At 45.5% G+C, this 17006-nt stretch overlaps 1 protein-coding gene across 11 annotated transcripts in view; it reads right to left on the bottom strand.

Annotated features, from left to right (window-relative positions):
• EXOC2 (exocyst complex component 2) overlaps positions 1–17006 on the bottom strand; it is a 131611-nt gene that overhangs the window by 51841 nt on the left and 62764 nt on the right. For 10 of the 11 annotated variants that reach the window (XR_011563573.1, XR_011563575.1, XR_011563574.1 and 7 more), the window contains exons 12-19: positions 15832–15957; positions 12870–12994; positions 7855–7920; positions 7522–7679; positions 7040–7161; positions 5707–5768; positions 463–543; positions 166–225 (exon numbers count right to left, since the gene is read on the bottom strand). Coding sequence is in view for 8 of the 11 variants with exons in the window: in XM_070778506.1 (XP_070634607.1) it covers positions 166–225; positions 463–543; positions 5707–5768; positions 7040–7161; positions 7522–7679; positions 7855–7920; positions 12870–12994; positions 15832–15957 (800 nt within the window). In the remaining 3 variants the exon portion in view is untranslated. The remainder of the gene's footprint in view (positions 1–165; positions 226–462; positions 544–5706; positions 5769–7039; positions 7162–7521; positions 7680–7854; positions 7921–12869; positions 12995–15831; positions 15958–17006) is intronic. The other variant, XM_070778504.1, reaches the window with a different exon arrangement.

Here is a 17006-nt window from a genome sequence, read left to right as displayed (position 1 = left end):
CTGCAACTATTCTTGCCTTGAACTTACCTACCATAAACTATTATGGACTCACACAAAATGCAAAAGGACACATACAATTGTCAGCATCTGCTCTACACTGATTATAAACAGGAGGGAGACCAACGGTCTGCACTGTCTCAAGTCTCCACTGCTTCTACAAAGTACCTGCATGATATTGATGCTCAGTTGGCAAACCTCCTCCTGGGTTTTAGGGTGCTGGAAGACCTGTAAGGAGGAATGAGAATTTTTGTACTTAGCTAAAAAAACCTTTTGTTCATGGAGCTTGATGTAAACAGTGAACATATGGACAAGGGCATCCAGGGTGGGTAACCCGATTCTGAAAGGGGACGCAGACAGAGAGCCGGCCTCAAGCCGAGTGACAGGGCGGCAGTTCTGGTGCTGCAATGACCCAAACCCGTATCCTGGGCGCCCCCTGCCCAGGAGCTGCCCCCCGACACTCACGCTGGCCTCTCCGGGCTTGCACTCCAGGACACCACGCAACGACTGCAGGGACAGCACCACGCAGCGCTCAAACCGGCAGGGCTGCGGAGACAGAGCAGACAGGCCTGGGCACGTGGCCCCGACACCCAGCTTCCAGGTGCGCAGAGAGGACAGGGCCACATGCGGTGTCCCGGCCACCTGGGCCAGCGCAGTCTGCACCGGGTGTTGACAGACAGTGACTCCCAGCAGTGGAGAGGACGTCTAACTCAACTAGAACACAAGTCAGGTAAAGCAAGAACTCTTCTCCAACCTTCTCTTCTGGAAGAGGGCAGGGGCCAGAATGAAGCACAGCCGTGACACATTCGGGGAGAAGCGTGAGCCCCAGGCCTTGCTCATCTCTGGACCCATCAACATGAGGTGCCGGCAACCATGACCGGAGGAGGGCTGGCACCTGCCATTCAGTACCGTCTCTACAGTCACCTTCTGTGTCCATCAAGTCAGAAAATGAAACTTGAAAATATCTCCTTTGAGATGAGTCTGAACAAGCCCCAGCTGCTCCTACGGGTTCCCTCTGTGCGAGTCCACTTCAGGGGACAGCAGCACGCATTCCTGTTACTTGTACATTCTGGAGTGGAATCAAAACTGTCACTTTTTACAAAAAAGGCACAGAAATAAAACAGTAGATGCAATGGAGAGAAGGACGGGGCCCTCAGAGGAAGATAAACGAAGGGATCTGTCGCGGCAGGAGAAGCCCCTGGGACAGCGAGGCCTGAAGGACAGGGGCATGGACAGAGGCGGGGGGAGGGGGGGGGGGCGGGGGGAGAGGGGGGGGGCGGGGGGAGGGGGGGGGCGGGCGGGGGGGAGCCGCAGAGCCTGTGTGGACAGCCCCGTGCAGAACCTGCAGGCAGAACTCTCCTCCACACACGCTTGGGTTATTAACAACGTGGGGGGAAACTGAACAGAAAAAGGAGACATCGTATACAAACCAAAGAAACACAAGTTCATGCTCTCTCACAAGAAGGAATCCAAGCCTAAGAAAAGCTAACGGTACCTCAACTTGATGTCATTTTAATACTGCACTTTGGAGCCACCAGAGGGCACCAGAGAGAACATGCCAAAGTCCAAGTGAAAACAGAAGGTTGGGGGTGGATACAGAATGGAATGCCACCCACACCAAGTATTTAAAGAGTGAAAAGCCTCTTAGATCAGCCTTGATGAACCCGCCTACCTGCCCCAGAAGGCAGGAAGATCTAAGATGTTACCACAATAACACTGGGAGCTCAACCCCAAATTTCAACGGCGGGCAGTTCAATGCTGCTTTCCTGCACTAGGGTCAGGGTTAGGGTCAGAAAGTGAGCAGAGAGCCTCAGGGCCAGAAGGCACGGGATCAGGTGAGTCTACACGGCTGCTACTTCTTTTTTTCTGAAAAGAAAGAAAAGGCACCGCCTCTGCATTGTGTCAGGGAATCACCCGAGTTAGCACATTGTAAGTTGTCATGGTATCATTCCAGTTATTCTGAAAGAAGAAAATTCTCAGAATTATCCAAACTGAAAGAAGGCAGAAAACATTTTCAGCACTTGTAGAAAACAGGATGCTCTCCAGCAAGTGTTTCAGGCACAGGCATGGGGCAAAGCTTGTGTGCATTTTCTTAACTCGATAAGGACTCACAGGGAAAGCAAAACAGCCTCATGTCAAAAAATGGGATCAGTACTACAAAATGCTAAGACAACAAAGTCCTGTGTGTAACAGCCTTTGAAACAACTGACTCTCTGTTCAAACCTGAGAACTCCAGATGTACTACAGGTCAACACTGAGGACTGGACCCTGTATGTGGCCCCGAGCCTGGTTTCATCTTTTATCCCGGGAAGTCTGTGCCCTGGGCTGATAGCCGCCCAGCTCAGGCAGGCTGATGGGGTGAGCACGCTTCTTCAACAACGGTCATGAGACATGCTGGCTGGCGCCAAATCACCATGAGTGGTTTAGATCTCTGGCTTGTGTGTCATGAGACATGAAATCAGCGATTCTACGGTTACAGTTTCTTACCACATTATAGTTTAACTTGACTAGAAACAAGTCTCTACAGTCACCATCTCAGAGGACCTTCCAGGGGATTCGTTGTCTACAAACAACCTCAGACGTGGCCAACTCTGCACACACTGTGGACCCAGGTGTGCACCCACCACACTCACTACACGTGTGTACGAGGGACACTGACCGGCAGAAGGGCCTGAGGCCAATACCTATTTTATGACTAACTTGTTTGATTTCTGTCAGACTTTTCTTTTTTTAAATGAACATAAATCCCTGAAAGCAGATGCTGTGTTTTCTCAAAATGAACATACATCTTTTTCTTTGTACAAGATGATCTGAAACCGGAACCAGGACCCAGGGTCAGGCCGGCACTATCTGCTCTGCCCTGGCTTGTGTCATTCCAGGCAGGTATTCAGAGGGGCTGGTCCAGTGATGTGTCTGTGGCCTGCCAACCAGGCTCGCTGTGATAACTAGGAAGGACAGGAGTATAGGAGGAGCTTTGATAACAGTAAGGCTTCATGTAAATGTAGGGTACTTTTATTACAGTGGTAATAAATTAAACTAAAATCCTCTGTATATGTGTAAAGCTTTGTGGGTTACAGCTTTTTTCTATAGCATCTTGTTTAATTCTAACCAACAATACAGTGAACAAGCGTTCTGCTGCTTCTTTAACTAGAGGCAGAGAGGTTAAGTAGCTTCGGAAGACGCACCACACTGAGACAGCAAGGAGAGCCAGGTCAGATGCTGAAGCCATGCAGCGCCGCCTCCTCACCATGCCCGACACAAGTACAGCGGCCAGCCAGACACACGCTGTGGGTGAAATATTTTAGCTTCCAGGAACCACAATATGGAAAGTGAAAGAAATTTTAATTTATAACATGCAATATATCAAAGTATTATTTCAACATGTAGGCAACATAAAAAGTTGAGTTATTTTTCTTTTGAGTTGCAGAGTCTGAAGCTATGTGCCAAGTGGCTGCATGCAGTTTGAATGGTACACGGTGGTTCCATACCTCCTCCTTCTAAATATTTAGTTATAGGAGAGTTTGTATTTAAACACAAATATATGAAAAATAAACCAAATAAAACAAAAATTTTTTTAAATCCTTTAAAATATAATTGTAACAGAGTTATTAAAAATAAATTTCCTAATTTCAGCCTGATTTAATTTACAAAAATTCAGAAGCATGTGGTATTCCACACACACACTTGCATATCTTTGTATTAACTTAAAAGAGAATTTTGAAAAGAAGGAAAGAATTTCAGCTTGTCAAAAATTCCTCAACTGTCAGAAAAAGACTGTGGACAAGCACACACAAAAATTCAAGGGCGTGAAGAAGCGTTACAGGGGACGGCTCCCCTCAACAAGGGCAGCCCACCACCCTGTTAGTGCGGGCGAGGCAGACCACTTTATTCTAGTGCCCCTGTCCCCTGAGGCAAGACAAGCGCCTGGACAAGCAGTGTGCTCGGCTCAAAAACTGGATTTTCCCCACATCTGTTGCAGATAGTGGTGGGCATGTGGATAAATTCTGGCCAATTAGATGTGAACAGAGCTGTCAGTTGTGGCTTCTGGGAAAATGCTGGACTTCCCTGTGGACAGGAATAAGGCCTAATGTGATGGCTGGAATTGCAGTTGCCACCCTGTGACCATGAGGTATCCTGAGAAAGAAGCCACACTAAGGATCACAAAGCAGAGGTCAGAGGAGCCCTGGACCCTGCCTGCATTGCATGCTGCAGCTGCCACACCAGTCCCAACCTCTTCAGTGCGAGAGAAAAAGGACATGCCCCCTTGTTTAAGCCACTGCATGTTTAACCTTGCCTAAAACCCACCTGAGAAACACTGGGCTGGAAGAAGCACAAGCTGGAATCAAGACTACTGGGAGAAATATCAACAACCTCAGATATGCAGATAACACCATCCTTGTGGCAGAAAGTGAAGAGGAGCTAAAGAGCCTCTTGATGAAAGTGAAAGAGGAGAGTGAAAAAGTTGGCTTAAAGCTCAACATTCAGAAAACTAAGATCATGGCATCTGGTCCCATCACTTCATGGGAAGTAGATGGGGAAACAATGGAAACAGTGTCAGACTTTATTTTTGGGGGCTCCAAAATTCACTGCAGATGGTGACTGCAGCCATGAAATTAAAAGACACTTACTCCTTGGAAGGAAAGTTATGACCAACCTAGATAGCGTATTGAAAAGCAGAGACATTACTTTGCCAACAAAGGTCCGTCTAGTCAAGGCTATGGTTTTTCCTGTGGTCATGTATAGATGTGAGAGTTGGACTGTGAAGAAAGCTGACCGCCAAAGAATTGATGCTTTTGAACCGTGGTGTTGGAGAAGACTCTTGAGAGTCCCTTGGACTGCAAGGAGATCCAACCAGTCCATCCTAAAGCAGATCAGTCCTGGGTGTTCTTTGGAAGGACTGATGCTAAAGCTGAAACTCCAATACTTTGGCCACCTCACGCGAAGAGTTGGCTCATTGGAAAAGACCCTGATGCTGGGAGGGACTGGGGGCAGGAGGAGAAAGGGACGACAGAGGATGAGCTGGCTGGATGGCATCACCGACATGATGGACATGAGTTGGAGTGAACTCCGGGAGTTGATGATGGACAGGGAGGCCTGGCGTGCTGCAATTCATGGGGTCACAAAGAGTGGGACACAACTGAGCGACTGAACTGAACTGAAAACCCACCTATAGGGCTGTTGTGGGATCCATGAGACAGACTTGAAGACACACAACTCACGAACCCTGACCTTAATTTCAAGGGGACTCTGAAAAACCTCAAAGTCCCCTCTGAAAAGATGACAGTGCTAGAGTGAGAGACTATGTTTTAACCGCCCACCCAACTCTGTGTGTATCTGGAGAAATTCTCATTGTCCTCTGTTTTGCCTTAGGGTATAGCAACAACATTTTGTTTTTTTCTATCCTGCTGTTCTGAAAAATTCAAGTTGTTGGGAAGCTTAGAATTACATTAAAAAATGTTAACACAAACAAACAGGAGTTACAGGATGAAGCATGATCACTCTAAAGGTGGTCCACTGTTTTACTAATTTTTAAGCATATGTGGTTAGTGTTAACCAAAAATGACTATGAGAAGGAAAACTTTAAGAAGTTTGCTTTTCCATTTCCAGAAAATTTTTAGGGTTGCAGCAGTGCACTCACTCATTATCATCATAATAAATCAATTATTCTGAATGTAACAGACACTAATGTCTAGAGGAATTTAAACTTACTAGAGACGTCAGGCCTTCGCTGTCGACAACCCAATCTTCCTTTTCAGCCAATCTCTTTATGTCTGCAGTGAACACAAGTACACAAGCACATCTTACTATGGTTATTTCACTCAACTTCAGAGACATAAAAATCCATAAAGGTTATGGTTTTTAATTTTTTTATATAAGTTCGCAAAAAATTAGTGAAAACAGGGATAGGCTTCCTTGGCTCAGACAGTAAAGACTTCCCCTGCCAATGCAGGAGAAGTGGGTTCAATCCCTGAGTTGGGAAGGATCCCCTGGAGAAGGAAATGGCTACCTACTCTAGCGTTCATGCCTGGAAAATTCCATAGTCAGAGGAGCCTGGTGGGCTACAGCTCATGGGGTCACGAAGAATCGGACACGACTGAATGACTAACACACACCTAATTCTGGATGACTCAAGGATTTAAATGTGTGTTACTCAGTGGATTTTTCTAATAAAACATTAATGTAAATAAAACTGCCTACTATGCAGCCCAATATGAAGAATGCCAGGCCAGGTTCACTGACAACTTCACACTTACTCAGCACTCCTGGTAATATTCAACAGGTACAGTATAAGACACAAGGCACTTCCCCCGAGATTTCTAACAACCAGTGTGGACTCTCTCTGTCCTGCACGTTCCCAACAACAAAAGCGCGATGCCCACGGCGGGAGGAACAGACCTGGGCACACTTAAGGGCGCAGCTCCTCACCAGGGGCAGGAGCCAGTTTTACGCAGACATGGCCGGCCTACGACAAAGTCCCAAGGAAGACACTAGCGGCCTGCGCCGTTCCTAACAACATTCTCAACTGTTTCTGAAACACGTCACACCCAAAAGGCTGCTCCGTAAAGATAATCTTTCTTGTCTATGACTATATGCAAAAACCCTGAAAACTCTAAAAGTATTAAGAAAATGAGCATCGCCTGTAGCTTCTGCTGCTAAGAGAAACTTAAGTCTTTCTTCTGACTTAATGCTGATGTTTCTAAATCAAAAATTTTAAATATACATGTATATTCTCCAAATTAAGTTCATACTTTATACACATTTTATAGTCTACTTTTTCCATTTGACATTTTCCATAAGGATGGTCTTATATCCTTAAGTGTTTTTCAAGAGTATCCATTTAATTTCTGCATGGCCCGGCATCTCAAAGTAAACAGGATTTGAAAGAAAAAAAAAACAAAAACTACATTGAACAGCGACAGATAATCTGAAATATTCAGATTTCTATAAGAGCATCTTTCTTGTTTTTGAGGATTTGGACACTGGACAGAGAGGCGTGTGTGGATAATGTTGTTGAACCAACGTCATCAGGTTCTCCGCAGACCTTCGGCTGTGTGTTGCAGTGTGACCAGCACACAGCGCACGCGGAGATCCAGGACGAGGTCCTGGATGGTCTGCAGCAAGTCGTTAGGGATCTCAAGGGCGGCCAGCGACTCATACGTCAGCCTGTGGAACAAACACAGTGAGACGAAGGTGAGCACAGGGGCCTGGAGTGGACCCTAGCATCGTTCTGGCGTCCCACCACGCTCCACGGCGGCACTGACAGGCTACCACTGTATGCTGAAAACAGGATTGTACAATCCATGACAGGGATTGTAACGCCACAGTAACACTGGTTAAACAGTGACAGAGGTGACACTCTCATCAGACCCAAGCATCAGGAAGGCTTAGGAGCTGAGTTATTAGATGACACACAGCAAACAGCGGACACAAAAGACAGAGCAAAACTTTTGCTGAGTGTGTCTTTTTTTCCCCTAAAAAGACAAAAATGTTTGCCCCTTCTCTGGAGAATGCACCCACGTTTACCTGAGGGTCTGGATGACGTGAGCCAGCCACGGTCCAGAGAGCTCAGCCTTCCCTTCCCAGCCTCCGAGCTGTCGCCCGCCGCCCTCTGCCGCGCCGAGTGGGAGTAGGGCCCCACGGACCAGCTTCACCAGACACTGCATGACTTCCTGGATCATTTTCTACATGTTAACGAACAAGCAGAACTGCATTAAAAGGCATCAAACTTGACTGAATCAAGTGGGGGAGTCAGCCTGCACAAGACGAAATGTCTTGAATGTATATCAGGCCTTCCAGTCACTTTGTTTGAGAACGCCCTACCCCAAGAAAGAGTCTACATACTTATCCTTAACTTACCTTAAAATCATTTTGTCTTTGCCTTACATTCTTTGATCTCTCAATGTGGCCTGACTTCTCAGCAGTCTGAAAAATGAAAATAAAAAAACAAAAAACCTATTAGTTGTCTCTAGAAATAATTCATAAAAATAAGACATGCTTAGCTGTTGTATGTAAAGAGAGCGTGAAATATGGTTATAACGTGATTAAAAGGAACGTATAAGTAGTAGTCTAAGTCTCTGATTAAGGGATGACTAATTAGAAAACCCTCATTATTCCAACAAGAAGCTATTTATCTTCTAAAAGCTTTAAGTACAATTCCCATAAATAAACCTAAGTATGAAGCTGAAGCTATCCTTTCTGTAGGTGAATGTCACATGCCGTTCTCGTCTACAACTTTCTACGGTTAAACCTACAGGCATGCAGCCCACAATGCTGCTCCAGCACCACTTCCCGGGAGTGGGTGTAGAGACGAGAGCAGGAGCAGCTCTGGGGGGGTCCACCGCCCGCCTCCCTCAGTGTGTGTGTGTGCTCAGTCGTGTCCGACTCTTTGTGACCCCATGGACTGTAGCCCACCAGGCTCCTCTGTCCATGGGATCCTCCAGGCAAGAACATTGGAGTGGGTTGCCATGCCCTCCTCCAGGGGATCTTCCTGACCCAGGGGTTGAACTTGCGTCTCTGGTATCTCCTGCATTGGCAGGCGGGTTCTTTACGAATGCACCACTTGGGAAACCCTGTCCCCACACTCCCCCCAACAGTATTCGCGACTGTGAGAGTTAAGAGTGAATGGTGGTATTTTATTTTTTAAAAATTACGCATCAGCACTCTTCTTCCAGGGATTTTAGTCCAGTTTGGAGGGAATGTATTCTAGAACTGACTGCAGAGTCATGTTTTCCTCTGATTTCTCTTTCTCCTTAGAGCAATGTGTAGAAGACCACTTTACACTGATTAAGAGAGAAATCTGTTCAACTGGATTTCAGTTAACTTTTTATTATCAAATTTTCTTACAACCAAATATTATTCTATAGAATGTCCTAGCAGGACAAACTTAGGACACTTTCCGAAGGAACAAGTCATCATGAAATGACATTAAAAAAACTCACCACCATAACCTTAAAAGGTAAAACACTGGTGTATTTAGGTGGAGAACTTTAAGTTAGGAATAACTGCATTATAAATGACTGTGATACTGACACCAAGGTAATTTTAAAATACTTCAGGTAATGTCATTTTTTTAGGTATAAGCTAGAGAAACTGTGGAGAGTCATCTACATGATCAACACTTTTGACCTGAAGGAGGAAGACAAGGATAAGGATGCTGGTGTTTTCACCAAGAGTCAGACACCCTGACGGACAAGGCAGGCACACACAGACACACACCCCTCTCTGGCAGTAACTCACACTTCTTGTGCAACTTTTAATGTTTTTTTCTTTGTAGTGATGCTTTTTTGAAAGAATGAAAAATCACGATAATAATTCAACAAGCGAATTCCTAAGTCTCTTGGCCAACAACACTCAAAATTCTTTGTACACCAAGATTTACAGAAACTGATGCTTTTCTCCCTTTATTTTTAAGACACTTGAGAAGCAACTGAAGTGATGCAGAGCTGTGGTGAGATGTGACCAGAGGAGCTCATGGTGGAGTGACCATCTGGAAGGACAAGAGGCCCAGGGCGAGGTGTCCCCGTCCCCGGGGCTCCTACTGAGGCTTCATCATGCAGAAGCACCTGACGAGACCCCTGGCGACTGAACGCAGCCTCCAGCCCTTCTCTCTGGGGTGGCACTGAAAGTTCCTACCCTCTAAACCCACGGCTGGTCCTCTGGACAACGAGCCTGGCCTCAGCGGGGAGATGAGACACTCACTAACATGCCTGCACTGTGACTTAGGAAGTCACAATATCAGAAGTGAAGATCAAGTACATACTTCTCATTATAAGTCACAAGATCACAGCTCCAAATTCACATTTCCAGCCCAAATCTTTCCTCGCAGAAAGATCTGCTTTCCAAATCTGAATTTCAGATTGCCTTCTTGGTGTCTGCAGAAGGCCTGAGCAGAACAGTGAAAGAGTGGCTTTCTGGGTCTGGAGTCTGCTGGCCTGCAGCTGGGAACCACAGGGTCTCCAGCACGCCAACTGCGGACCTCGGGGCTATTAACTCCACAGTCCTGGGAGACAGTTCCTTGGAACAAATCCATTCTCTCTCTATATATGCTGCTGAAAACAGAGCCAACATCCTAGCAGCTGTTTTTCTGAGCCCTGACCACGCTGTGGCGGTGGCGAGGGACTCTGAAAGAAGGCGTAATTTGTCTCCGTGAAGGGTTGTGCCCATATAAAACTAAGTATCCTGACTGCCAGATGGCGTTTTTCTTATATCTGCCATAGCACTAAATGCTTGTCCAATGGGAAGATTACTTCAAAGCCCTTTGTCCTGTGAAATAGCTCTGAATCAACGGAAAGAGTAAAAATCAACTGTTAAAAACATCATACTAAAATTAAGGCTAAACTTTTCCACAATAGTTTTGCCCACCAAACAGGTGCTAGTGCATGCATGAAGACGCCGACTGGACAGAATAACCATTTAGACTCCGAGGGCGTCTCCAATCACGTAAAGAAGTGAGCAGGTGGAGTGAGTGGGTGGGGGAACCAGTTATAAGGCCTTCCTCTTCCAATTGTTAAAAAAATTTGTTACTTATTGTTTTTATTTGATAAAGAGTTGAATATCTCCAACATGCTGAATTATGTGCAGTTTGCCCTGCTTTTAAAAAGAAAATTTTGAAACAGGAAGAACATTTTAATTTACATACTTACTATGAGTTACATAATTTTTTAAAATGCTGATTCCTAATATTTAAAAATCTGGATACTTTAAAAGTTTTCACCTGAAAATACACTACATTTAAAATGTATCTAAAGGTGAGATCTTACCCTACTACTAACCATTTCACTAGCTAAAACCCTTAACTCTTTCCTGCACACACAGACCAAAACTCCTTTGTGGTGAGACCAACGGTCAGACTGCACTGTTTTGATTCACATATGTTACTTCTCATGGCCGTGACTAGTCTGAAGAACTATTTGTTAAACTGTTGGAAACTCCATCTAAATCTTTTAACGGATGAACTCTAAATAAAACAAAAACAGTTTTACAACAAGAAAAGAAATTCAAGTAAGTTGCAACTAAATATTTCAGAGCTTTCTTGTATGAAATTAAATACCAAAAACCCTGGAATTCTTCCCAACGTTAATTTAAGTCTCTGGTTTCCACTCATGACGTGACAGTTCCCTCTCCTAACTCCTCCATTCCTCCCACTGTCCTCTGGGGTCTTACTAGCTTTCCAGTAGAGGGTAACTTAATTTAAAAACACACCCAAATCTGTGGAGTAAATTACACTTAACTAATATTACTATAAACTTTTAAGAGAAGTTTATGACTATTAATAGGTAGAAACTCCAGAGGCAAATCCACTCATACAACTAATTACAAGTGATTTCTTTTTTTCAGGGCTAATATTATTCCTGAGCTCATTTATTTTTCATCTGCAATTAAATACTTCATCTAGACATTTACCACAACTAGGTATAACTTGTAAGGCAGGAAAATATAGTCCCTTTTCACTACATTATTCCAGATCAAAAACTCTAAAAAGACTCAAGATGAGATAACTACTGTCCATGCAGAGGGGGAGAGCACCTCCAGAAACTGATACAACTGGAAGGAAAAACACTCTGCTGGAAAAAAACAACGAGTTTCAGCCAGTTTCCAGGGCGCCGCTCCCTTAGGTATGTGAGCCCCTGCCTCAGCGTCGCCCTGCACATCTCTGGTCAACACCACTGCCTCACTTCTTACAGCTATGAGACACCTACTGTGTGCCAGGCCAACGACACTTCAAATACTGGAAAGAATACTTTCTCCAAATAGTAAGAGCAACATCTTATTTATCTGCCAGATACTGTCATAAGCATTTCACATACCGTTAGCTGCCACATCACAGCTAGTCAGCGACACACACTGGGTGTTCAAACGCTGACACTCGGCAAAAGAAGCTATGAACACACCTGTCCAGGCACTGGTGTGGAGGCACCTCCTCTTTCCAGTCTCAAGAGGGACCTGCTCTGGTGGGGCAGGTAAGAGGGTGAGGGTACGACATGGCAGTGGGGGCGCTGCCTCCCACAGAGGCTGCTACCCTCACAGCCATGATGAATGAAGACATGGGCTGGTGGGGCCCGTGTGCAGTGGAGCGCTGACAAAACCTGCTTCAGGACATCTGAAAGCATGCTCCTCCTTGGGCAGCAACAAGCAGGTCTGCATTTGTGAAGGCCAAACTCTGTACATGCTGTATGGGAGACTGACCTCTGCACAATTAACTTTCAACAGAGCTTTTTTATAACCACTAACAAAAGGCTCAGTCTACACCCTGGGACCTGGGGGTCGGTCACAGGTGGACAGGAAGGGGGACAGCAGAGCCGCTTCTTTACGTCCCTAACTTCTGTGCTACCAACTATGATCAGGACACTGAGCACATGTGCAGCTTCTGAGAATGTAAAGGCTTAAGCAACTTCTCAGGTGGATCACACAGGGGCCAGAAAACAGGATCTTTATGTTCTGTCCAACCGGGAAATTCCTTCTCACTTCAGACCCGGTGCAAGATGCGAGCATTTTCTCCTTGTTTTGTCATTTGCTTCCTGTTAACTGCACAACAGTCTCACCCACAACACGGCCTGACTGGCACTGTCCTCACGCCAGAGTCTTGTTCTCTGGGTGGCCGCCTCCCCAAACCCTCACCCACCTCCTGGGAGACACTCACTACTCTCTCTCTCCAGTCGAGGGCCTGAGGCCAGAACAGGGAGGGCACTTGATCAAGGCCACACAGCTATTAGTGTTAGGGCTGAATAGAATTTTCAACTAATCTTAAAATATCTGACAATAGAGGCTCTGGGCTTCTGAGGTTTTAAAAAAGTCACTTCAAAATCTAAAATGATTAAAACTAGAAACTCACAATGACTGAGCTACATCTATAGTCAAATCTGTACACATACCTCGCTGAAAAGGCTTCCATTAACATATGAAATCCAGAGTTTCCAGAAGTTGGGCAGCTGACTTAAAACAAGCTTGGTCAATTTTTCAACAAATGCCACCCGATGGGGAGTTTTGCATCTCCACGCTAAAGGGGAAAAGAAGGTAACAGTATTAATATACTTTTGAATCAAGAGTGAAAATCTCTTTGAACAACTGCTGAACCCACAACTAACTTCACAGCAGGGCAGTGGTGCAGTCAGGAGCCCAGGGAGCCTCACAGCCGGGCAGTGGGGAGGGCAGGGGCCCAGGGAGCCTCACAGCAGGGCAGTGGGGAGGGCAGGGGCCCAGGGAGCCTCACAGCTGGGCAGTGGTTAGGGCAGGGGTCCAGGAGCCCAGGGAGCCTCACAGCTGGGCAGTGGGGAGGGCAGGGATCCAGGAGCCCAGGGAGCCTCACAGCTGGGCAGTGGGGAGGGCAGGGGCCCAGCAGCCCCACAGGCAGGAAGGGAGCAGTCCTCCTGACCAGCCCAGTCCTTTCAGCAGGGGCTCCAGAAGGAAGGCTACTGCTCCAGCAAATTAACCACAAGCCTTGCAAGAAACACACTTATTTGCAAGTAACTGATAAAGTCTCACACTCTTTAAAGGGAGACAACAAAACCCAGACACTTAACTCTGAACATTCCCAGTGTCTGAGAAACAAAAACATGACTAGCCAGGATGAAAGGCAGGGGAAAGAGAATCAGAACGAGAAAACTGGGAGAAAACTAGTTAAGAGTAAATGACAGAGATGGAATTAACCCACAAGGACAATGTTCAAGTAAAGGAAAACACGAAAATGACGAGGAAAGAAAGGGAAGAAATTCAAAAGAACTAAATGCAACTTCTAGAGATGAAAAAACAATGTGAAATGTTTAGGTTAGCCACTGAAGATAAAACATCAGAGAAGCTGAAGGCAGAGTAATCAACTCTATAATGAAGCAGAGTGGAAAGACGGGTGAGGATCAGACCTCTGCAGTCTATGGATAACCCACTGGCTCAACAGACATGCCACTGGGGTCCAGAAAAGGAAGCAGAAAGTCTGACAAAGTGATTGCCCAGAATCTCCCAAATTTGATGAAAACTTTCAGAATGTGATAAAGTAGATGCAAGAAGCTTGACAAAACCCAGGCAGGATAAATCTGAACTACTCAACATGGATCATGGCAAACTAAGATCATGGCATCTGGTCCCATCACTTCATGGCAAATAGATGGGGAAACAATGGAAACAGTGTCAGACTTTATTTTGGGGGGATCCAAAATCACTGCAGATGGTGATTGCAGCCATGAAATTAAAAGGAGACTTGGTCCTTGGAAGAAAAGCTATGACCAACCTAGACAGCATATTAAAAAGCAGAGACATTGCTTCACTGAAAAAGGTCCATCTAGTCAAAGCTATGGTTTTTCCAGTAGTCATATACAGATGTGAGATTTGGACTATAAAGAAAGCTGAGCACCGAAGAATTGATGCTTTTGAACTGTGATGTTGAAGAAGACTCTTGAGAGTCCCCTGGACTGCAAGGAGATCCAACCAGTCCATCCTAAAGGAAATCAGTCCTGAATATTCACTGGAAGGACTGATGCTGAAGCTGAAACTCCAATACTTTGGTCAGATGTGAAGAACTGACTCATTGGAAAAGACCCTGCCTGATGCTGGGAAAGACTGAAGGCCGGAGAACAGGACGAGAGAGAATGAGATGATTGGATGGCATCACCAACTTGATGGACGTGAGTTTGAGCAAGCTCCAGGAGTTGGTGATGGAAGGGGAAGCCTGGTGCGCTGCAGTCCATGGGGTCACAAAGAGTTGTTCACGACTGAGTGACTGAACTGAACTGAATTGACTCGAGATGGAGATATAATTCAGTCAGCCTCAAGTGTCACTTCTGAGTTAAGCCTGTTAGAGGGTCGGCTGGAGGCAGGGCAGCACAGAGCAGCAGGGAGAGGTGCACACAGGGTTCACAGACACCGCACCGCCCTTGTCAGGGAAGGAGGTGTGCTCTGATGCTCAGCAGTCTGACTGTGGATCAGACCCTGGTGGCCTCTGCTCACAGGGCTACATGCTCCACACTGGACAGAAGCAAGCAGCCCCGTTCTTCCCGATATTTACTCCAGTGTCTGGTGGGAGCAGGGTAGGAAGGGGGAACACTGACAGTTATAGAGACAGCCTTTCATTTAGCACAAAAGAATCATCTGATTTTAAGTTGTGCTTACGATGGACATTCATTCATATTATTAATAAGTCTCTACTCTAATACTTGAAAGAATAATATGAAATACTTTGAAATAACCTTCAGAGGTATTTGAAATTAATAAGACATGTTTCTATTACCTCATTTGCATTCCTTATATTGATTATTGAGGTTATAAGTCACCAGTGACTGACAGCATCAACCTTTACATGAGTGTACTGTGACCACGTGTTTTATATCTCACATATGAAAACAAACAACAGATAAATGTCAACCTCAGAAATAAATGTAACAATTACAATCTGAGATGCCTTACTTACCCCAGGAAAGACGATTACCAATTTATGATTAATATTAAATGAGCAACTCTTTTTCAAACCAAATTTTAAAATTCGGTAAAGAATTGTCTACTATTTTTCTGTACTGCCTACAGAAATCAACTTTTGTTGCAACATTCATCCTGAAGAAGTTCTCAGAGAATTTTTTCTGTGGCATATTTTGAAAAATTCAACCACAGAAACGTGAGTAACACTGACCTATGCCCAATGGTTTCTTAAAAAATCAAATGGCATTTCTTTAACGTGCAATGTAAAATACACTGTGATTTGCTAAGTTTAATTTCTGGGCTGTTACTTAACAAGTAGAAAGCATGATGGCTGGTAACAGCAGCAGGAACACAAGTAATTATGGAATTTTCCAGGAGAAAAACGGCAGCTACACAAACACAAATCTGAAAGAAGCGGAGGGAGACACGCACCGTCATCCCGACCAGGCTGGAAGCTGCTGCCCCTCTTCAGCGACGCCGTCTGCCCGAGGTGACTGGGCGCGGAGGCGCGCACCTCTGCGTCGAGGTCCAGCGAGGTGCTGTGAAGGCCTGGGGGCCCTGAAAAGAGAGGCGGTGTTTCCTTGGACTCCTGGAAATTACTAGGTAATTAAATGGACTGAAATTTAGACCTTGCTCTAAATTTCCATCTTTTAAATAAGGCATCAACTGAAGTAGAACTAGAAATATTTTGTCTAAATAACTTTTAAAAGTCACTCCCACCATACAGATTTGGAGGATTAAATCTGTTACTCTGGCTTAGTACAGACCCAAAACTTAGGTATCATTTTAGAATTAATGTCTGGAAAACAGAGGCGGGGGATCATAAACATAAAAACCAGGATGAAAACTCATTTTTTGAAAAGCAGCTTGGCTGGGAAAGGAAGGCACAGGGTCTAGTGAGCAGACTTGCAGCAGAAAGCTCTGCTTGCTCCCGTTAAGCTTCTGAATCCACGATTCTGTTTCTGGGCTGTGGGACCTGGCTTCCCATTTCTCTTCCCGCTGCCAGCTGCCCGGCCTGGGTCCTTCCCAGCCCACACTGTGAACATCCCAGAAGCTGACGTGTCACTGACAGGGCCGCAAGTGAATGCTACACTGTTTCAACAGTAAATCAGATGTTCAAATGCCAGTGTACTTATCACTAGTCTCCATTTTAATTTGGAAGCTAATTTTGTCTTTTCAAATTAGATTAAGAGACAAATGCACAATCGTGTAAAACACTGCTGAGCTGCATCTAGTACGAAAAGGGCTTAAATAAACTTGCACTGCTGACCCGCAACAGCAGCAATTCTAACGGGACGCACCGTGAATCAGATTCACAGCACCCTGAACATCATCTCGATACCTCCTCCTGAAGAAGGACAAAAGCGAAAGGACGACCAGGCCCCACTGCAGTCACACCTGGCACTGTTCTCCGATCCCTCTCTCCTGGATCTACTTTCTTCTGTATATCCTCTATGGCTTACAAATCTCAAAGAGAGCGAATAAAATCCTACTACAAGAGTCTGGAAGCACTGCCTCTTCTAAAGCCACTGAAGCAAGGGCGAGTAAGGAGGGCACAGCCACGCAGGACTCGGGCTGGGGGAAACACGACCAGCACTGCCCACTGG

Source organism: Bos indicus, chromosome 23 (assembly GCF_029378745.1).
Source record: "Bos indicus isolate NIAB-ARS_2022 breed Sahiwal x Tharparkar chromosome 23, NIAB-ARS_B.indTharparkar_mat_pri_1.0, whole genome shotgun sequence".
Lineage (NCBI taxonomy): Eukaryota > Metazoa > Chordata > Mammalia > Artiodactyla > Bovidae > Bos > Bos indicus.
Note: the sequence above shows the minus strand (reverse complement) of the source record. Positions and strands in the feature narration are given on the sequence as shown.